Source organism: Plasmodium berghei, assembly GCF_900002375.2.
Source record: "Plasmodium berghei ANKA genome assembly, chromosome: 8".
NCBI classification, from domain to species: Eukaryota; Apicomplexa; class Aconoidasida; order Haemosporida; family Plasmodiidae; genus Plasmodium; species Plasmodium berghei.
Window position 1 is genome coordinate 1,247,554 of NC_036166.2, and position 23,705 is coordinate 1,271,258.

At 21.6% G+C, this 23,705-nt stretch overlaps 8 protein-coding genes across 8 annotated transcripts; 1 reads left to right on the top strand and 7 right to left on the bottom strand.

Annotated features, from left to right (window-relative positions):
• Window positions 1-724: 724 nt before the first annotated feature.
• Window positions 725-2,206, bottom strand: PBANKA_0833100 (M18 aspartyl aminopeptidase, putative; the record flags this gene model as incomplete). Its single annotated transcript, XM_034564516.1, has 1 exon — window positions 725-2,206. The coding sequence occupies one exon, from the start codon at window positions 2,204-2,206 to the stop codon at window positions 725-727; it is 1,482 nt and encodes a 493-aa protein (XP_034421305.1).
• Window positions 2,207-3,481: 1,275 nt separating this feature from the next.
• Window positions 3,482-4,838, bottom strand: PBANKA_0833200 (peptide chain release factor 1, putative; the record flags this gene model as incomplete). Its single annotated transcript, XM_034564517.1, has 2 exons — window positions 3,482-4,252; window positions 4,347-4,838. The coding sequence occupies 2 exons, from the start codon at window positions 4,836-4,838 to the stop codon at window positions 3,482-3,484; spliced, it is 1,263 nt and encodes a 420-aa protein (XP_034421306.1).
• Window positions 4,839-4,846: 8 nt separating this feature from the next.
• Window positions 4,847-7,289, bottom strand: PBANKA_0833300 (palmitoyltransferase DHHC6, putative; the record flags this gene model as incomplete). The annotated part of the gene is made up of 8 exons (XM_034564518.1): window positions 4,847-4,885; window positions 5,032-5,081; window positions 5,186-5,444; window positions 5,608-5,707; window positions 5,830-6,026; window positions 6,118-6,695; window positions 6,830-7,011; window positions 7,126-7,289. The coding sequence occupies 8 exons, from the start codon at window positions 7,287-7,289 to the stop codon at window positions 4,847-4,849; spliced, it is 1,569 nt and encodes a 522-aa protein (XP_034421307.1).
• A 769-nt stretch (window positions 7,290-8,058) lies between these two features.
• Window positions 8,059-8,815, bottom strand: PBANKA_0833400 (apicoplast ribosomal protein S6, putative; the record flags this gene model as incomplete). Its single annotated transcript, XM_034564520.1, has 2 exons — window positions 8,059-8,176; window positions 8,268-8,815. 2 exons carry the CDS (start codon window positions 8,813-8,815, stop codon window positions 8,059-8,061), a joined length of 666 nt encoding a protein of 221 aa, XP_034421308.1.
• A 902-nt stretch (window positions 8,816-9,717) lies between these two features.
• PBANKA_0833500 (conserved Plasmodium protein, unknown function) lies at window positions 9,718-12,582 on the bottom strand (the record flags this gene model as incomplete). Its single annotated transcript, XM_034564521.1, has 1 exon — window positions 9,718-12,582. One exon carries the CDS (start codon window positions 12,580-12,582, stop codon window positions 9,718-9,720), a length of 2,865 nt encoding a protein of 954 aa, XP_034421309.1.
• Window positions 12,583-13,014: 432 nt separating this feature from the next.
• PBANKA_0833600 (importin alpha re-exporter, putative) lies at window positions 13,015-17,260 on the bottom strand (the record flags this gene model as incomplete). Its single annotated transcript, XM_034564522.1, has 3 exons — window positions 13,015-13,131; window positions 13,215-13,519; window positions 13,810-17,260. 3 exons carry the CDS (start codon window positions 17,258-17,260, stop codon window positions 13,015-13,017), a joined length of 3,873 nt encoding a protein of 1,290 aa, XP_034421310.1.
• Window positions 17,261-18,996: 1,736 nt separating this feature from the next.
• On the bottom strand, window positions 18,997-19,647 carry PBANKA_0833700 (conserved Plasmodium protein, unknown function; the record flags this gene model as incomplete). The annotated part of the gene is made up of 1 exon (XM_034564523.1): window positions 18,997-19,647. One exon carries the CDS (start codon window positions 19,645-19,647, stop codon window positions 18,997-18,999), a length of 651 nt encoding a protein of 216 aa, XP_034421311.1.
• A 1,404-nt stretch (window positions 19,648-21,051) lies between these two features.
• Window positions 21,052-23,229, top strand: PBANKA_0833800 (CSTF domain-containing protein, putative; the record flags this gene model as incomplete). Its single annotated transcript, XM_034564524.1, has 1 exon — window positions 21,052-23,229. The coding sequence occupies one exon, from the start codon at window positions 21,052-21,054 to the stop codon at window positions 23,227-23,229; it is 2,178 nt and encodes a 725-aa protein (XP_034421312.1).
• Between the last annotated feature and the right edge of the window lie 476 nt (window positions 23,230-23,705).

Below are 23,705 nucleotides of genomic sequence, written 5' to 3' on the forward strand. Positions count from 1 at the left end.
CTGTAATTAGAAAAATATTGCATTAAACATTGACAATTATATAACAATACCATGGCCACTTTCCAATTTTATGGATGTCATGTTTTTTTGGTCACATTATTCATATGTATATGCATGCGCATATGCACATTATTTTTTTACATATAATTTATATTGCATAAGTATAAAGCTTTTTTTTATACATTTTATTCATTATGGTATAATAAGGTTTTATTAAAAAAGAAGAATGTTGATATTCCATAAAAATTATGCATGAAACATAATACACATGTGCAAAATTTTAAAAGCGTTTTTAGTGAATAAAATAAAAGGGAACTTAATCTGCGTTGTTTAAGAAAAATGAAAAAGTATATTTAAAATTAATTTTTTTCGTTTATAGTTCTATTTATCATATATTAAAAGACACAAAAAGTGCTGAATATTGCTCATTTTTATTTATCAGATTTGTTGAAAATGTATAAATAATAAAATCATATGTAAAAAAAAATGTGGCTTATTGCGGAAATGCCGACATTTATATATTAGAGATAAATTTAAATGAATATTAAAAAATGTACGAAATATAATGTTATTATATCACAAGTATTTCATTGTAGTGATATGATTCCTTGAATTAGTACATAAACATTTTTTTGGGGGGGTGTGCGTATAATTTTTTCTCAATTTCTATATAATGCCAATGTGTGTGGATTTTCCTTTGTACTTATAATTTGACTGTAAATGATTATGAATCATGAACACATGAGGAAAGAACTTGATTATAATATGCATAGAAAGCGAATATGCCTTTAATCAAATAATAAATATCATGAATAGCTGCAATTTCTCTTATTGAATGCATAGCTAGTTGGGGTATTCCAATATCCATACCAGGCATTGATAAGTTTGCTGCAACCATAGATCCAACTGTACTACCACATGGGGTATCGTTTTTAATCATAAAATTTTGATATTTAATTTTTTGATCATTTTGATTTTGGTATAATTCAAATGTTCTTTTTAATAAACAAGCATAATAAGGTGATGTTACATAATTTTTGTTAGTATTATATTTTATAGCAATACCCTCATGAAACCGTAAATGATGATTTTGTTGAATGGTTTCTGGATAATTTGGATGCCCACAATGAGCCATATCAACATTTAGTATAAGCGATTTACTTGACAAACTTCCATATATTTCATCTACTGTTATATCATTATTTTTTAATTCATTTTTGAATATATTTCCTAATATTCTTTCAATAAAACTTTTAGTAAAATAAGATTGAGCTCCTATTTCACTAAGTGAGCCAATTTCTTCATGATCATATCCAATACATATATATAAATTATTTCCTAAATTTTCATTTTTATTATTTTCATTTTTTAAAATTTTAATTAATTCTACATAAGCTTCAAAAACACCAAATGTTCCAAGTAAGTTATCAAATCTCGCTCCTTCTATAAATTCTCCATACACCCCAGTAAAGCATGGTTTATTTGTATCCATTAAACATAATTCAAAATCTAATATATCTTCTTCTTTACATTTTAGTTCATTTGCCAAAATATAGAGAAGTGGTGAAGAGTTAAGGTTTTTGCTATTATTATCATCGTCATCGATATTTGAAATATTTTCATTGCCTTTTATAAGTTTTTCATATAATAAAGTAGATAGAATTGGTTTCAAATGGTTTTCATAGTTTACTTTGACAGAAAAATCATACCTTGTTCTATTTTGCAAATGTATAGCTAAACTTGGTAAGAATATAACAGATTTGTTAATTTGTATAATTTTTTCAATTAATTTATTATCTTTTTTATATACAACTTGTCCTGATAAACCTAAACCTCTGTCAAACCAAGTGTGCCATAACCCTGATCCATAACATTCAACATTTAATTGACTTATTTGATCTTTTGTAACTCTGTTATTTGGTGATATTTTTAATGTACATGAATCTATATGACCAATAGATATCAGAATCGAGCCATTGTTAATATTAAAATTTTTTCCAACAAAAAAACTGCATATATTTCTATTTTCTTTACATAAAACATATCCTTGGTTTTTTTGTAACGTCCATTGATCACCTTCTTTTATATGTATCAAACCATGGCTTTCTAATTTTTCTCTTAAATTTTTACATGCCATAAAATTGCTTCCACTTCTTTGAATAAATTTTAAGGCTTCTTGAGCATATTCTCGTGCCTTTTTATCCATTTGTTTAAAATGCTATAAAAAAAAAAAAAACAAACGTTGATAAATGTATAAAAATAATGAAACAATATAATAGTATATACATACGATATGCCTACACTTACACTATGTTGTGGATTTTGTATGTGTATATTTCAAATATTTTTATAAAATAAAAATACTTATAACATATGATACAAATCGCATTAACAAGCTAGCTATTTTATCATATTAAATTAAAATAAAAAAAAAATTATAATATTATTTTTTTTATAGATATGTTGGAAATATAAAAAAATGTATAAAACTAGTTTGTATTTTAGTGAAATGGCATATTTCCAGTCATATGCTTTTTTATCATTTTTGATAATTCAAATATTTTTGTTTTCTATACTTTGGATATTATATATGCATATATATACAAAATAATAATAGAATATAAAAATTTGAGGCATATATTATAATGCATAAAAAAACAAGAGTAAATAAAATCGATATTTTTATTTTTTTATCAGTGGCTTATCGAAAATGTACATACATACTGTATATATGTTTGGTGTACTAAGAATAGAAAAAAATAACTAAAATAAAATAAAATAAAATAAAATTTACTTTAATCATTTTAAATTATTTTAATTGGTATGAAACATGTGGCAAATCATTATAATAAGCCCATGGATTGTAAAAAGAATAGAATATTAAATGTTTTAATGAATGAATACTCTACGTTGCTTCATAAATAAGTGTATATACTATCGATACAATTTATTACTACACCTATTTTGTTAATATTTATAAATCCTCTTTCTGTTCGATTTTTGTAGAAAGTTTCGGCACTATATATATTTTTTTTCATATAATAAATAACCAATAGCTGCTGTTTTATTATGCCTTCAACATTTCGAAAAATTTCATGATGTTGAATTATGTAACAGTTAAAATTAGGACACCCATAATAATACTTTGTATTTTTTTATGAATTATTGGGTGTTCCTATGAGTGTGTTGTTTTATCTGTTTCCACATGCACATCATATATAAAACGCCTGAACATAGTAAATGTTTTTTTTTAGTCCTATCTTTCGCACTTTTGGTATTACATAATATAAAAATGAATTATTTTTAATTAAAAACTTGTCAAAATGGTGATGTGGTTAATTTATCAGCATCTTTAAAAGTGAAAAAAAAATTATTTTACTAAGTTTTTTTTCAACTAAAAAAATGGCAAAACATGAAGTGTGGAAAAATATGAAAAAAAATGGCAAAATGATATAAAGCTAATATTCCAGTCTATAAGGCCTTAGCCAACATACGAAAACAAATATTCCAGAGTTTCATCAATGATATTTTGATAAAATAGTTGTTTTCGTTTATTGATTAAATTAATTAATTGTGCTCCCTTAAAAAATTGATCAATGCCAGTATATTGGACATTAGCAATATGATCTATAACTGTATTATGGGAAAAGTTGTAAGTTCGTATTTTTTCACTTCTGTCACCATTTTGTTTTTGATTTTTTTTGTCTTTTAAAAAAATAATTTTTTCTTTTTCATAATAAAAGTTATATAATTTATTTTTTATCATTTCCATAGCTATACTTTTATTTTGTATTTGACTAGATGTTTTCTGTACTTCAACAAATATATTAGTAGGTTTGTGAATAATTTTTACACAAGTTTCATTTTTATTAACACTTTGCCCTCCTGCTCCACCTGATCTTTTTGTTTCAATTAGAAAATCATTTTTTGGAATTTTCATTTTTTTTTCAAGTTTTTCTTTTGTTTGTTTTTCATCAAATAATAAAACTATAGAAGTTGATGTTTGCATTTTTTTACTATTTATCGGAATCCTTTGAACTCTATGTATACCAATTTCTTGTATAAAATCGACATACACCCCCTCTCCTTTTATATATGCAACAATATTTTTATATATTCCTTTTCCTTCTTCACATAATTTGTTATTTTTTATTAAACATTCATAATTTTTTAATTTGCAAAAGTGTTCGTACATTGAAAATAATTCATTAGCAAACATTTTGGCTTCTTGGCCTCCAACTCCAGGTACAATCTGTAGAATGGGAATCAAAAAAAGTAAAAGATGCGCAAATATGTAACAGATGTAGAGACATACTAGATGCATAGCGACGAAAGGAACACCCTACCTCAAGCCTGACTTCATTAGAATCAAGATGATGGTTAAAATTTACAAAATTTGTATAAATATCCAAAAGTTGTTTGACAATGGAATCACAAATATTTTCTATATTGTAATTGATTTCTTTCACTTCTGAATATTCATTAAAATTAATAGTATCTATTTGTTCAGATTCTTCAGCTTTTCTAAGGGTTAGTTTCATATTTTCTGTTAGAAGTTGTTTATATATATCCAATTCTTCCCAAGCAATTTTTAACTGTTTAGACATATTTTGTATTTTTGTTATTTTTAACGCTATTTTATTATTATTATTATTATTATCACATTTTTCTTTTGGTATTTTATTTGCTAGTTCTATTAATGAATTTTGTTGGGCTTGGGTCAAATGTATATCAGTCCATGTCGAAAATTTGGATAATATCGTAAGGAGATATAATATATTTTTTTGTTTCCATTTTAATTGTTCCTTTTTGAATATATAAAAAGAGTATCGATACATCTACAATTTTATAAAATTCGTTTTTTCACAAGCTTAATAAAATTATTCTATAAAAGAAAGGGGAACCAAAGATAATGGGATGTGCACATACATATGGAATATAAGTTTTAGAGATATAATCCAGTTTTATCATTTATTTTAATTATAAAAAATTATACCAAAAAAGGGCTACATGTTGTATATCGGAACTCACCTTAGATGCGAAATATAAATTAGGGAAAAAATTACTTAATAATTTGGGTCCTGAAATTGAGAAATAACACAAAAAGTTTCGGTATTATTTTTTTTATTCATTTTGTGGAAAGGTTATATTTTTCCTTTTTTTTTTTTTTTTTATTTCCACATACTTTTATTTTTTGTGGGGCGCCATATAATTTCATCATCAATCCCCAAATTTATGCCGATTTTATGAAAAATGAAAAGTAATAATTGCTTTTTAATTTTTGTAGGTATAAAAAAACGAATGGGGAGGTAAAAAAAATAAATAAAAATATTTTTAGTATAGCTTATGAAAAAAAAAGTGTTATTATATTTTTCTTTTTCTTTATTATTTTCAAATTCTGTTAAAATATCTCGACTTAAATTTTCCCAAGTTGTTTCATTAACCTGATGAAATAGAAAAGAACAATAAACGAATAGATTTTTTTTTTATAGAAATAATTTCAATGGTTATTAGATTTTAATCGTCTATCTTTTAATCCATCTTTTTGAGTTTGCAATATTTGAGAGATTTATGTAGATTTTATGCAGCTTTTGGTTTTATATTTACCATACAAAGGTGGGTATGATATAATGCTAAAAAAAAAATTATTATCAAAAAAATAGCTAGAATAAAAATCAATACAACTAGCCAACAAAGAAGTATGTACCTTGAAAATTGAAATTATTAAAGAAATAGAAAATTAGGCAACCAATTGTCAAATACTTAATAAAGGAGTTCATATATTTATATAAACATGCAACTATATATATGATAGTTATTTTTTTAAACCTGGTTCGAGTAACTAAAGAATATACAACTTTAATGATATGCCTTAATGTTAGAAAAATCGTAATATTTTCAAAATATAAGTATAGAAAGAAAATCAATCGATTATTTTCTCCTACGCAATTATTAATCCAAAGACAATGATGATCATATGTTTTAATACATTGTTTACAATATTTACAATGTTTACTTCGTAACATCTATGTGAAAAGAAAAACAAATGAATATTTGTTATTTCAACAAAAATATAATAAATGAATACTATGAGTAGATACATGATTATATATGTACCTGCACAAGGTCACATTGGATACAATAGTTAAGTTTTGTGTTATATTGATAAACATTGTCTCGATATATATGAAAAGGATTTGTTAGGGCGCTATTTTTTTCATGTTTTATATTTTTTGAAAATATAATATTGCTGCTATTTATTTTATATAAGGCAGAATCATAATATTTGCTTGTCTCTGTTTTAATAATATTTGTTGTTTTTCGAGTCACTTTATTGAAAATATTTATTTTGGTGTTGTTAATTTTATTAACATTGTTTATAAAAACTGGTTTATATTTGTATATTTTTTTTTTTCTTTTTTTTATGTTTTTTGCGTATAATGAAAGCTTCTTTTTTCGTTTTAGAAAAAATTCAAAATAAATCTTGTTTAGTTTGGTATTTATATTTTTTTTATTATATTTATTCTTAACTAGGAATGTAGTCATTTGTTCCTTATCATAATTGTTGTGAATGTAACTAGATAAATTGTTAAACTTTTTATATTTTTCTTTTTTTTTAATATATTTTTCGGTTAAAACTATGTCATTTGGGAGGTTATGAAGAATTGTCAAACTTGTTAATTCGTCATATATGTCTAATTATATGAAATGAGGAAAAAATAAAATAAAAATAATTTAATAACATTTTGATGATTTTACAATAAATATAAGCTTCTATTTAAATGTGCATATGTGTGTGTATGTGTTTTTTTATGTTCACCATTTCTACTTAAAGCTAATGATGGAGCCGAAGAAGTTATATTCGAAATAGTAGACTTATCTTCATCGCTTGTGGGAAAATTGTAAAAAGATTGTGTTTTTTCTGTATTTTTTCGATTATATATATTTTTTTTAAATTTATCCACTATATCTCTGGATATATATCTTGTAGGGCAAGCAGTAATATAACCACTAAAAAATTTAAGAAAAAAATATATGTACATATTTTTGTTGTTAAATTTAGGGGATATGTAAACTTGTGTGTGAAGTTTATTTTATTCGTTCATTTTTTTTTTTTTTTCATACGGGTTACATAATGAAGATAATAAGTACAGAAGGAATGAAATGGAGTAAAATAAAAAATAAGCATTTATGTTTGCTAATATATTATAATTATTTTTTAAATAAATATATGTAACTAATACTACAATCCTAAACGTTATTACTCCAAAGATAAATATATTTTCCATAATGAAGTAGTGGAATGTGGATATGGAAAAACAAAAAATAAACATGTATACAAGACAACTTTTTTTTTAATGCATAATATAAAATTTATATTCCTTTAGCTCCAATTTTTAAGAAGCCTTTTCTTTAAGGCAAATAATTATTTTATTATTATTTTTTATCTTTTCACATTTTAATAAACAGAAAATACTACATTAAATTTTGACATAATCTTTGAGGTATTTGGGAATAATAAGTAGTAATGCTCACAAAATACTTTATTCATAATAAAAATTTTCACTTTTTGTTTTGTACTTTGTATTATTTATTTTTATTTTCATGGTGTTACGTTTTGAGTATAAATGTGTGTAATATCTTCGAGAATACACCACATAAATATTTCTCGTCACATTTGTAAAATAATTTTTAAGACATTAAAAATTTTTGTCCTGACTTTCTTTCTGTTTTTTTTTTTTATTTTATATTTTTTTTTTTTTCTCTTTTTGGCTATTTGTGTCAGCGAAAATGGCTAGCTTTTATTCAAAAAAAAAAAATTAAATAGTTAGATTTAAGTTTCACATTAAATATTTTGGGGTATGAAAAAACATAAAAATGTGCATACACATTGGTATGCGCGAATAATGGAAATAATGGAAATAGAAAAAAATATGATGTGATTAAAAAAGGTAAATTCAAGCGAATTTATGCAAATAAGTACATTAAATGGGGAAAAAATAGTGATAAGATGGTGGGTAATCAAAAAATGTTTAGGCAATATATATTTGTGTAAGACTATGCTGATTTCTTAAAAAAAAAACTTTGTTCGACTTTGTTCATTTCATTAATTACAGAATCATCTTCTTTAAATTCAATATTTTTTGTCTTATACTCATCCTTTGTTATCATCAATCTGAAAAAGGAAACACAATACATGGAAAAAGTTTGTGTGCAAAAATGTATGTATGTATGTATGTGTACAAGTTGTGGGTAGAAATATGTACCTGAGTATATGGTTTTGTGAACGAAGCTTATTAAATATATCTCTAATAATAGAAGGATATACCTCGAATGAAAAAAGAATATAATATGCCTCAAATTGTTTTTTAATAGGCCTTATTAATCGTCGTTTTCCCATATATAGAATTTTAAAATTTTGAGCATGAACAAGTTTAAGCTCATAAATATATTCAGATAATTTTTTTTTGATTTCACTTATAGTATATTCACATGAAAATAGTATATCAGCATTATAAGCATTTTTCGGAGATTGTAAAGATTTATATATATTTATATCTTTTTTTTCTTTGACTTTTTTAAATTTTTTTATTAACAATTTATATATATAATCATTGAAAGATCCATATAATTTATTATGTTTTATTATTTTTTGGGGTTTTGTTTGCACATTTTTAAAATAACTAGTATTTTTTTTTTCTTTTTCATTTTCTCTGTTTTTTATGAATGGATTTCTTTCAATTTTATTGACTCTAAACGACTTACATGGGTTTGTCAAAATAAATATAACAATTAAGAACATAATGTGGTACATTTCAGGAAATCAGTGAAATAAAAAGCTTTTCATTGTTTCTATATACATTCCTTTAAAGTTATTAAAGTAAAAAAAAAAAAATTGAAGCAGCAAAGATATGCTAGGAAAGCATCGGTAGGGTGCGACTCTATTTCTTTATCTGTTTATACATCTTTTTAATGTTTTTTTTTACGTGTACATTTTTTTGGCTTTGTTTGAAAGTATGCATAAATAATACACATAAATGAATAAATGAGTACACAAATAAATATATGTATTACCGAATAGGGATAAGGAAAAGAGGGATTTTAATTTTCGCAACGAATTTTTTTTTATTATATTTTTTTAATTTGATCCAAGAAAAATTATAATATTATTTTATGAAAAAATTAAAAACAAGTTGTATATATGATGCTAGTTTTAGTGCATACTTGTAAAAATATGTATTATGCAACAATAATGCCCAATTATGAAAATGGTAAGTAATTTATTTTTTGCTTTATTTTTGCTTTAATTTTTGCTTTATTTTTGTTTTATTTTTGCTTTATTTTTGCTTTATTTTTGTTTTATTTTTGCTTTATTTTTGTTTTATTTTTGCTTTATTTTTTGTTTTATTATTTCTTTGCTATTTGGTTTGTTATTTGGTTTATCGAAGGGGAATAAAATAAAACCGGAGTATGGGGCAAACACACATTTGAAAAAAAGGGATGACGATTGATATTTCTATATGTATATAAACATGAGTTGGGGTTAAGGATATAAGTAAATAATTTTTATATTTGTTTAATTGGTTATTTTATATGATGTTTTAATTTTTTCTTTTCATAATATAACGAGTATTTATATTATTAACTTATAAGGATTCATTTTTTTTTTTTGTTATTTATCGAGGGGGAGTACTAGTAGAATGAACATATTCCTATTCAATATGCATTATATTTTGATATAATATTTTGTATTAACATATAATTTGTTAATTTTAATTTTTTTAAATGGTTATACAAATATTTAAGAAGAAGAATATCCTTTTTATTTGTTTTATTTTTTTTTTCATGATTATTTGAGATAATATTTTCATAAATATACTCAATGGATTTATTTATGTAGTTTGGATTATAGCCAAATAATTTTGAGTAACCAATAATAATATTAACCCAATCATTTATTTTTACAAATTTATTATATTTTTTTTTTTGTAAAATACACAAATAAAATATATCATAAAGTATTATATTATTTTTTATCTTATATTTAGAAAGTAAATTTAATATATTTAAAATATTGTGTATATTGTCTATTTTTTTGTGTTGGTTTTTTTCCATATTTTTATGACAAATATTTTTTATTTCCATTTCTTTATAAAGGTAAATAATTTTATAAATATCAAAATTTGAAATAGAAAAAGCGAGTTCGTCTTTAATTGTAACTTTAAATAAGTCTTGGGTTTGTTGTAAAATAATACAATCATTATAATTATATGAATTTAAAAAAATCGATATATATTTTACAAAATTTTGCACGCATGTTGTTTCATTTTTTGTTAGTTCTGTATGTATATTATTGTTAAAATTATTTTTTTTATATATATTATAATTGCGTGTGTCTATATGATTAATTGCCAAAATGTACATAAATAAATAAGTAAAAATATGTGTAATCAACTCTGAATTTAAATCTATGTTTAATTTATATAATCCATATAATATAGTATGAATTTGAGCAATATTATACTGATATATATTTGTTTGTAAATATTTCACAACATTTTTAAGAATATTTTTTTTTTTATAATTAATTTTGTGATAATAATAAACAAATGCAGTAATATCTTTTGTGTTCATATTTTCCAAATGGCTTTCTACAAAAGTGTTAACTATTTTAATAAATGAATTAGTATAAAATTTTAATTTAGAATATACATTACATATATTAAATAAATGTCTTTTGTATATTTTAAAGAAATGAAGAAAACTTTTATTCGTTGCTGCCAAATTGTTAGAATAACGTGTGAAATTAGGAATATAGTTCATTCTTTTTTTATCGTTGTCATATTTTATGATATATTCATCAAAATTGTCAAAATTTTTTGTACAATTTGTGTAATATACTAAAGGAAACGCATTCTTAATTCCATGAATTTTAACTCGTTTTATGATCTCGTTATTAATTAAGTGTATAATTGTGAATATATGTTTCTTTTCTTCTTTGGAATATTTTTTTATTTTATTAGAAATTGTGGAAATAAAATAAATTATATTATTAGTATATAAGAAAGGCATATAAAATTTGAATATAAACATAAAAAAATGTTCATACAAATTTAATTGTGTTTTAGTGAATATTTGATAACCCCCCAAATTATTATCACAATTTATATATTTTTTAAATATATTAAAAAATGAAATATGGTTATATATATTCTGATTAAAATAGTTAGTAAAATTATAATTATTCAAAAATAAAGAATATGATAAAATATTAATTTGTTTTACTATTTGCCAATTATTTTGAATAATAATTTTATTTATATTTGATTGAGTGTTTAATATTTTATAAAAATATTCTGGAAATATTATTACCAATTTTATAATGCTTGTATTTGTGATTTTCTGATTTTTACAATCTGATTTAAAAATGGACAGAAATATATTAATAAGTGTTTCATAAATTAGTTGTTTAAGTTTTATACCAGATATATCATTCCATGTATAATCTATAGTTTTATATGTTGAATCACTAAAATTTTGAAAATGATAAATTTGAAAAATATATTCGTACTTTTTCAGAAAACTTAATAATATAAGGTAATTATTTATATCTAAAAATATTTTTTTTTTGTAATATTTTTCTATATCATTTATGTGTATATATATGTTACTATTTATACTATTTGTATTTGTTTGTATTGTTTTTAATTTGTTAACACTTTGATTAGGTGTGTTAGAAAATAGCGAATCATTTATTATAATTAAATTGGTTTTAATAATATAATTAATTAAGTTAAAATAAAATAAATGAAATAAGTTAGAGTTTGGAAAACATCGATTCGATATATTTATATGTTTGTTCATTATTGTTAAAACTTCGACAACAGTTTGGCTATCAATAATGTTTGTTTTGGGTTTTTTTTCAATTTCCATTTTTTTTGTGTTTTCTAAATTACTAAAATAAACTGTTTGAATAAGTTTTTCCAATATTATACGAAATAGAACCGCGGTAATTTTATTGTGTATTCCATTTTGTAACACATATATAGCATTAAAAATGTGAAGAAAATTGTTGATATTTTCAATTTGAATACATTGTATTATAGAATGTTTAGTTATTTTTTTGATTAAGATTTGATTTTTTTGACATTCTTTTTTTCTATATCGAATTAAGATATATTTTAAATAATAATTGAAAAAAGATATTGAATATTTTTTCCCAAAATAAATAAAATTTTTTATTTTTTTTTCTTTGTCTGCTATACTAGTTGAATAAGAGTATACTAAACATTTATCATTTCCATAATTATTACATCGATTTATTTGAAGCTGTTTGATATGTTTTTTAAAAGGTGTGTTATTTTCGCAATTTGCATACCCATTGTTATTATAAATTTGTGCGTTTTCTTTTTCCAAAAAGTTTATAAATAAGCATATAGATGATATGGGGTATGCAATTTCATTTAAATCGAAATATCTTATATTTTTTTTTTTGAGAATAAAATTGTAAAATCGTTTTAACTTTATTTCATCCTTTTCTTTGCATATATTGCTGACAAATCTAACCACAACACTTTTCATTGTGCTTATTATCAAACCCCACAATACATTCCTTCATTTTTTCATTTTGCGTTATATCCCTATCGAGCTTGCTGTTGCTAGTACTTCCTTGCGCATTTTGCTGTTTTGCTATATCCGTTTATATTTTATTTTATATTTTTTTTCGTCATTATATTTTATTTTATTTTATATTTTATATTTTATTTTATATTTATTTTTAATTTTTTTCGTTCCGTTTAAAAATAAAAAATACCAATTTAAAAATAATTTTATGCACGAAATTATGAAGTTTGAAGAAGCATTGCTCATTGAAAAAAAGTTTTGGTAAATAAATGAATAAGTAAAATAAATGAAAAAAAAAAAATAAATAAATAAAATTGTATATATGTGCATTATTTGTATATGCAATGCTTTCATCCTTTGAGTCATTCCGGCATATTTGTAGTTTCAGCATTAGTTGTTAAAAAGTTGAATAATATTATTGAATGAGTTTGAACTACAAATTTGCATAAATTCGGGGTTATACAAATTTTTCTTTAATTCTGTGTTTATGTCTATGTCTCGCAAAACCTGAAAATGAAAAAAAATGAAAAAAGTGGAAAAACACGAATTAATTCGATAATTCACAATTTAGTGTTTTTAAAATAATATACCGTTTCGTTTATATTTTCGTTATTTATCATTTGCAATTTAACATATGTAACTTCAAAATCTTTATCAACTTCATCCTTCTCAATACTAAGATTTTGCTGTACTTTACTTTTTTTCATAACAAGTTCATTTTTTGTAATATTTTTATCCAATAAATTAAGGATTTCAACAATAAGCGGGTTGCTTTTTATTTGTTCATTATTTATTATCTTTGTAAGTGCAATAAAAATTATAATTTTTTCATTAATGTTTATAAGTTTGTCCATAATCGGCATATATAAACTTTTGAGAACATTGAATATTAATCCTGTAAATGGGAAAAGAATAAACAAACAAATAAACAAACAAATAAACAAACAAATAAACAAACAAATAAACAAACAAATAAACAAACAAATAAACAAACAAATAAACAAATAAACAAACAAATAAACAAACAAACAAACAAATAAACAAACAAATAAACAAACAAATAAACAAACAAATAAACAAACAAATAAACAAACAAATAAACAAACAAACAAACAAACAAACAAACAAACAAATAAACAAACAAACAAACAAACAAATAAACAAACAAACAAATGACGGGTTTACCATTTTGAACTTGATCTATTATAGAAAGAAAGTGAGTTACATCCGTTTTGAGAATAAAAACTGAAAGGGAATGAATAACTTTTATTTTAATTATATCATTTTTATATTGTTGTAAAAATGTAAATAATAAAACAAAGAGGGGCTTAAGAAAAGATTGGTAATATTCAATCGGAAGGTAAGTAAAAATAATTAAAATAATTTGAAATGAATCGATTGATATCTTTTTGTTAGAAATACAATAGTGATATATATTAAATAATTGTTGCATATTATTTTTTATAATATCTTGAAATAAATTATGTTTTTTAAAATAGCTAGTTAATACACATATAATTCCATTTGGATTTCCAACAGTACATTTCCACAAGTCTATTTGATATAAATTTGAAAGGATATCTAAATGTACTTTTTTAATTTGATTTGTATTATTTATAATAATAGATAATATCTGAAAAATATAAGGAATAAAATCATGAATATATAATTCCAAAATTTTCGAAAAAGTTGAAATAATAGCATTTTCAACTATATTTATACATGTTTGATTTTGTTGTTTATAAATTAAAGAAATTATTAAAGTAAATAATTCAAATAGATAATGATTAAAAATAGGATTATGTGAATCATTAATAATTATTTTAATTGTATTGTCAATAAGATCAAGTACTAGAATAATATATTGATTTGACAATTTTTCTGAATAATTCATAAATATTCTTAAAATTGTGATTAATATATATTCATTTAATATTTTATTATACACATTATATTTTAGTAAAAATAATAATCTATTTAAAATATTTAAAATAAGATTTTGATAAATTCCATCTAACAATTCTTTATTTATTTGACAATTTAATAATCGATTTATACATAAACAAGAATAGTTATGTATCATATTTCTTTCATTATAAAGTAAATGATATAAAAAAGAAAATATATCTACAATATTATCCTGTTTTGTACATATATTTCTATTATTTAATATAAATTTAAGAATAGATAATAAATATATCGTATTTTTTGAATTAAATATATCTTCATTTTTTAACCAAATTAGCTTATTTAATACATTTCCTGAATTTGAATTATTATTAATATTAGACATTTGTTCTATTTTACTTGTTTGATTATTTTGAAAAATATTATCATTAACATTGAAAAATAGTGAATCAAAATTTGGACATTTCATATATATAGAAATAATAAAATTTTTTAAATCATTTTTTATATTATGTTCATAAAAATTTGTAGATAGATTTATTTGATTTAAACATGTTATAAGTTGTATTTTATATTCCATATTACATGCTTCATAAAATGGATTATTGGAATCTATATCATCATTAATAGTTGTTGATTCTGATATTTGGGAAAATGTTTGTGATTGTTTGTTTTGTTTTGTATCTGATATAAGAAAAGAATCTTTTGATAATATTTTATATTCTAAAATAGGAAAACATATATCAAAATAATTACTACATAATGTTTTTAGAAAATATATAGCAGTTGATTTTATGGAAAATGCATTAAAATTATTTAAATCATTTCGAAAATAATCTAAATCTGCTTCTAAAATTTCTTCAATATCACTATATTTTAATCTTATATGTTGAAGTACACGTTCTATAACTTTTTCTAAAAATTTAATTTCTTTGTATGGATTTAAATCACTTTTTTCTAAATGCATATGATAAATTAATTTAATAGTAGATGATAAACAATTATAATTATGACATAACAATGATTTATCTTTTTCTTTATATAATATATCTATTAATGAATAAATTAATTTAAGAATATATTCTTTAGATTCATCTTGATATTTTTCAGATATAATTTTAATAATATCTATTATTATTATTTTACATTTTAATATATTTTGTTCAAAATAATTTATTAATTTATCCATATAATTATTAGATGTTAGTTTGTTAGCAAGGTCCGATCCATTTAAATTTAGAATATAATTTTTTCCATCAATATTATGAATATTTGTTATATATTTAGTGGAATCATTTTGTCCAAATTTAAAATTTCTGGTTATAGATAGATGTAAAAAATAATTTTTTAAAACTTCTATATCATATGTTATCAAATTATAAAATATGTTGAAAAATATATCAAAATTATCCTCATAATATTCAGGTAAATCTATAGTATTAATATTATAAAAAAATTTTAAAAAAATATATATATTCATAGTTATATCATTAATTGTGTAAAAGCATATATTTAATTCTTGATCAATATTTGTGTTATATCCATTTTTTTGTTCATTTAATTTTATATTTATATAATTTGTGTATTCTCTAAATTTATTATACAAATATATAAAATATAATGTTAATGGATATTCAATATGTGTCAAAATAATTTTGATATCAAATTTAGCTACATAACCATTGTCTTTATATTTTTTTATAATTTTTCTTAAAATTTTTAAAGCAATATATTTACTTTTAAATTTATTAACATCCATATTTTTGAAAATTGAATTAGAATTATTAAATTTTACCAAATCAATAATATTTGCATTATTATTATAATCATTAATTATTATTCCTTTCCCCATAAAATTTAAACCGTTTATAATAAATTGTTCAGAATTTGTTTCACAATTTGTTATATTTGTTTGTAAAGAAGTGCTGTCTTTAGGTATATTATATAACATATAATCATCTAAAATAAATAAATTGTGTTTATCGTTTGATTTATATATTTTTTTTGTATTATTAATAGAGTTTACTATATCATCATTCATTGTAGTATTTCGATTGTTTATAATATTTTTAATATTATTTATATTTTCCATAATTTTGTTAAATTCAACATTATAATTATTCTGATTTATGTTTTGTAAAATATATTTATTTTGCGCATACAATATAATACATTCTATATTTTTCATAGCATTCATATTATTTTTTTTATCATCATTATTAAGAATATTTAATATATAGTTAAAATCGCCATCATTTATATACAATATAATGAGATAAAAAATAATATAATCATATTCGTCTGATATATTGTACTTAAACAAATGCATTAATATTTCGAATAAATATTTATTCAACTGTTTGATATCATTGTTATTTATGTCTAACAATAGATGTATACACAAATGTTTTATAATTATACATAAATCATTACTTATTTCTAAACTTTCTAAATTACTATGTATACTTTTTTTTATAAAATTTTTTATACTTATTAATATGCTTGTTTTAACATTTATATTTAAATAGTTATCATATATATTCTTTTTTTCATTTTCTTCAATATATGGATACATAATTAGTTTAAAAAGAATTTTAATATAATTTTCTTTATTTGGGTCGGTATATATTGCACTTATTTTTTGTTCACTCGATCTTATTTCTTCAAAATTGTTGGATATACTTTGTGTAAATATTACAAGAAGGTTTTTTTCAACATTTTCTTCCATTTTTGTTTGTATTTATTTTAGAATTATTATTAAAATAGTTGTTCAAATATTACAGTTTCAATGCCAAACCAGTTCTGCACGCATTCGAAAACTTCAGTCTGTATGCTTTCACAATTCTTATTTGTTTGAAAGCTTATATATTAAGTTGTATTGACAAATGTTTTTTTTTTTTTTTTTTAAATGGATAAAAATCTATAAATTTATTTATATTGTACTATGTTCGTCTATTTATATTTTTTGATATATTTATATTCCATGCCGTTAGTTAATTATCAATTTTTTGTTTTGTGCTTTAAGAGTGTAATATATATATATATGTATATATATATTTTTTTTTTTTACAATGGTTTCAATATATATAAAATAAAAATACATAAAACATGGAATAAATATTTCCTGTGTGTTTATGGGTTAGGTTATTTATTCATATTCGCATTTTCTTATTTTCACTTTTTTTGTTTTATTTGGAAAGGGTGGGGAAAAAGTAAAAAAAAATGAATAAATGAAAAATAGAAAATTTAATAATATATATGTAGGAAGAAATAGTTACATTTAATTAGAATAAATAATTCAAAAGTATTAAAAAATGTACATTATAAATAAAATTAAAATTATATATTTACTGGTAAACTAATTTTCTTACATATTTTTTGAACAGGAAATGAAACATTGTATTTTTCATGAAAATATTTAATTTGCTTTTTCATATATTTTTTTTCAAAGTATCATGAAATGTTATTTATTCTTTTTTTTTATGTATTTAAATTTTTTTGAATATGCGTCAAATTATTTGTAGCGCCAAAATAAATATGCGTGCAATTATTGCATACGAGCTATTATTACTTTCATTTTTTTTGGCAAGGAAATAAAGCATATGTTTTTTATCATATATATGTAATGTATATATATATTATATATAATAGTAATATTTGTATTCCTTTCAATTTTGTTTATTTTTATTTTTATTTTTTTTGTGCATATATGTGTTACAATTTTATTCGTATATTGATATGGCTTATTAATGAAACTCCTAAATATGTGTTTTTTTTTACATTATATTTCTTCGTTTTTTTCATTTACTTATTTTAAGTTTATATATATATACTTTATATATTTAAGATAGTTGCTATTTCAATTACAATTTTTTTTTTCACTTTTTTGTGGAATATGGCGCGTTCCATGTAATATTAAATGCATTAATGACAAGAAAGAAAAGCTTAGAATCGTTTTTATATATAATTGCATTCAAATAATTATATTCACATTTCTATTTTAAGTTTTTATATTTTTAAGTTTCATATTTATATTTTTAAATTTTCCACATTTCCATGCATGCATGTTACTATCTTAAGGTTTGTGAATGATAATTTGTTATTATAAAATACATATAAAAATGTTTAATGTTATGTAATCATATACTTTAAGAAAAATTGCACACATAAATACGGATATAGTGGGTGTATAATTTTTATGATTCGAAAGTTTGGAATTAAATAGAAAGTTAACATATTATTTCTCTGGAAATTGAAATGAAACAAAATCCCAGAAGCTTATGGACCTGGAGAGGAAACACACATTAGTATAGTATATCAGAAAACTCAATAAAATGAATAAAGTAAGAATTGTAATTTAAGATATAAGGAAGTGGAAATATGTTTTAGGAGTTTTAAACGGTGTGTAAATATGCATGTAAGTTGGTTTTAAGTTTTTATTTTTATAGCCTTATAAATATAAAATTATTTCATGCCAAAAGTGAATGTTTCGGAAATATTATTTAAATGTATATGCTTTTGTTTTGCATTCATATATTTAAATAATATTTCCAAAAAATTTATAACAGTTTTATCATTTTTATATTTGGCAATTGCTTCAAGAGGGGTAGCTAAATATTCGTTCATAAAGTTTGAAACTTGTTTGTTAGATAGCAATTCTTTGAAATTTGCATTATCATTTATTATCAAATTTATTTCGTTAGTATTTAAAATTAGGTTATTGTATTTGTTTAGTATGTTAGGGTCAGCTTTATTTATTTTTTCATTAATATTAACCATATCATTTTTGTTAAAACATTTATTTTCACTCTGATGCTTTATATTACTTCGTTCATCATTTACTAAGAAAGGATATTCTGTATTTTCTGTTTTTATATATTTTTTTTTTCTTTCTGGACATGTTTTTGGAACTTCAGTTTTATTATTATTATTATTATTATTATTTATTTTTTCAAGGGGTGGGGGAAAAATGTCGTATTTACCTTGCCTGTTCATTTTTTTTTGTTTAAGAGAAGGAACATAAACGCAATCTACCAAATAAAGTTTGCGCGTGTACACATGTCGTAAAGTAATATAAACGTAAATAAGTAAATATATGTACAAATATATATACATTGTTTGCCTTAACAAGGAATGGCGGTAATATGCCATACTTTGCTACCCTTTTTAAAAGTGCATTTTTTCGAAAAAAATTTCTATTTTATATACTTATATTTATTAGACAAATAGTTAACGAACAAAACGGATAGTAGTGTGATAAGTTATATTTCACGAACGAAAGAAGGGGAGCAAGCGGCAATGGAACCATCTGTGCGCGTGGCTTGCATGCCTATCACATTGCCTGTTCATATTTTATTACCTATGAATATTGCCTGTTCATATTTTATTACCTATGAATATTGCCTGTTCATATTTTATTACCTATGAATATTGCCTGTTATATTTATGTTTACCTATTTATGTTTAGAGATTGGCAAAGTCGATAAGCCCCTTTAAAAAAAAACAAATTGCAATAGTAAAAATATTGGCCAAAAAAAAGGAAAAATGTTTTATATAATATTTTAAAATTAGTAAAAAAAATGAGAACTATATAAATGTGTGCATATTTTTAGTTGCTATATACACATAGTGAGAGATAATATTTTTGAAAAAATGAAAAGGCATATTTAGTTGGTGAGTTGGAATAAAAGAATAATATTTAAAAGCTTATGTTTAAAAATAAATTTGAAAAAAATTATTTATAGTCATTAAAATGCTTATAAAAATGCAAATCAAATTGTGTTAATACGCAGCACGCAGTCCTTCGGAAAAAGGGGAAAAAAAATCTATAAATATAAAAATATACATTATACAATAATAATAAAATAACAATAAATATAAAATAATAATTATATGATAGCATATAATTTTTATTTCCTTCTTACGGTTCTGTGGATAATTTAATTATAAGGGCAATTGCAATATATATAGTAAAGCTATATATATTTTTTTTTTTTTCATTATTATAATCTATGTATATATTTCTGAAGTTAAGAAATTTTTGAAAATTTAAAAATAATTATAAAACTGTTTATAGTTTGTCACTTATTTATAATTTAATTTTACTATAATTTTTTAAAAAATGTTTAAAGATTTTCGTTTTTTTATATTCATTTTGCAAAAAATAAATAAGTACACGCATTTGCATGTGCATAAATATTAATGTGTTATATTTAAGAAATCCACAAAATCTTTATGCCTAATAATATTTATTAAATTTTTCTTTTCATTTTAAGATAAAGAAAGAAGGGGCGAGATGTTGTAATGGGAACGGAAATAGACGAAATTGGAAATAAAAAATGTTGAACATGTAATAAAAATGGGAAGGCGATTATTCTAATTTTTTTTATATTGTTATTATTGTAACGAAATATCAGTATAATTAATTTTTTTTATTTTTTTTATTCACTTCTTGTTTCTTTTCATAACCTTCTATACTTTTGGTAAAACAGGGGGTAGTGAGTTTAACATATATACGAGATGTCAAACAAAAATAATTGTAGTTTATGGATTGGAAATATCCCGTTTGATTTATCTGAAAAAGAATTACAAGAAATATTATCTAAAGTTGGTGAAGTAGTAAATGTTAGAATAAAATATGACATAGATAAAAATGTAAGTAAAGGTTTTGCATTTTGTGAATATAAAGATTTAGAAACCTGTATGCTAGCATTGAAATATTTAAATGGCTATGAAATACGAGGAAGAAAATTAAAATTATATTGGGCTACTGACGAATCAAAAGAAAAGGCCAATAACAGTATTTTTCTTAGTAATGGTATATATAATAATAATATAGATAAAAATAAATATGATAAAAAAAAAGATTTTTTTGAAAAATATATAAATCCAATTGATTTAGGAACAGAAAATGGAAACCTAAATTTTATGACAGATTATAAAAATAATTATAACAGTAATATTTCTTTTCCTAACAATTTTGAAGAATTAAATTCAGAAATAGATTTTATTAATAAAAATGGTATACAAAATGAAGGATATACGAATGTAGGAACAAAATATAATCCGTTAAAAAGTTTGAATTTTAATGTCAATAAAGAAAATGATTGTTGTATAATTAAAGAGATATTAACAAAAGAGCATATAGGAAATATTATGCACACATTGACAACATCTCAAATTATATATATTTTATCATATTTTCAAAAATATTGTCAAAATAATATGAACAATTTAAAAATTTTTTTTCAAAAAAACCAAACTGTTGCCTATGCATTATTACATTGTTTATTTTTGTTAAATATAATAAATGATTATACTATGATAAATAATAATATAGATATATATGTTAATGAAAAGGCATATATAAATAAAAGTGAAAGGGCTTTGCAAATGGAAAAAAGTAATATGAAAATTAATGTAAATAACAATTATGATAATATTGAAATGAAAAAAGGAAATATAAATGATGATATGTATGATAGTATGAATTATTCTAAAAATAATAATTATATTGATGCACCGTTTTCAAATATATATATGAATGAGGATAATGCACAAGTGGATAAAGGTTTATACAATAAAAACCGAGATGATGGAATATTGAAACATAAAAAAAATATTTTATCTTCTACACCTTCATTAGGTTTTAATAAAAAACAAAAACATTCGCATAGTAATAATAGTTCAGGAAATATTGTTTCAAAAAATAAAGGAAACACATTACCGTCTGGATTATATGGATATAAAAAAGGAAATAATTCAAATAATAGTAAATATGGATCTAAATATAATTTTACTCATTTTAATTACAATAGAAATAGAATATATAACAATGATGATAATTCAAATACTGATGGTTTTGTGAGTTCATATAATAATTCCTTTGGTACTTCAATTTCTATTCATGGAAAAAGTCAGAATAAAAAGAGTTTATATGGTAATTCTAATATGAATAAATATAACAACGACCTAAATTATGAGAATAATCAATTTGAGAAGAATATACAAACGGGTGCATTACTTAACGGGGCAAATCATTCAATAATACCTGAACATATGAATAATGATATTATAAATAATAATTATCAATCTGATTATATGTCTGATTATTCACATATGGATTTATCAGGAAAAGATGGAATAGAACCAAATTCAGGATACTATCAAAATAATTCAACAGGAAATAATTCATCATCTAATTATATGGATAAAAGTAATTTTCAAATGGGGGGAGGGCATTTTAATGAGTTAACGCAAAAAAAAAATATGAAAATTGTAAATTCAATAGAAGGAAATAATACAAAAGATGGTGTAATAATAAGTTCAGAAAATGATACGTTACGAATTCATGATATACATAAGATAGAGCTCAAAGGGTTGTATAATAATAATTCTGGAAATATGCCATCACATGTTAGTAATGATGAGGATGTAATATATAATAACGATAATAATAAAACTGAAAGGGATTTATCAAATCCTGTACAAAACTCAAATATTATTTTAGACCCAATTTATGATACAGTTGATATTCCTGATGATGAACTTGTAAACGTTATCATAAAAGATACAAACATATTAAAAAACATTTTACGCTCAAAAATAGAAGATATGAAAAACTGGAGTGATGAACAAAGAATTCAAGTGTTGTCAATACAAAAGGCTCTTCAGTTAAAGGGGTATTCCTTGAAATAGGCGAAAAGACAATAACTAAAATTAGCAACATCAAATTTGCTTTCTTTTGTCTTTTTACTTTTTTATTTTTATATTTTTTATATATTTTTTTTGTTTTTGTTTTTGTGTGTGCATATTGCTAGCTGTAATATTTTAAAAACATCCATATGCATGATAATTTATAGTGCTTTTATTTATTCATATGATTAAGCTTATATTTTTTAATAAATTTACTATAAAATAAAAATGGTGATATTATCGCTTTGACTTTTTATTATTCCCTATTTTATACATTTCAAGATATTCATCATTTTCCTTGTATTATTACATACCGCATTATCATTTCTGTTATTTTTTCATTTTCCTTTTTTCCTTATTACACATTAATATGTTCATAAAACTTTAAAATGCTTGCATAAAAACTTTTTCCTTTTTTGTTAATTAAAAATTTTAGAAAATATATAATTTATTTATAGTGGCTTATATATTCATTCAAT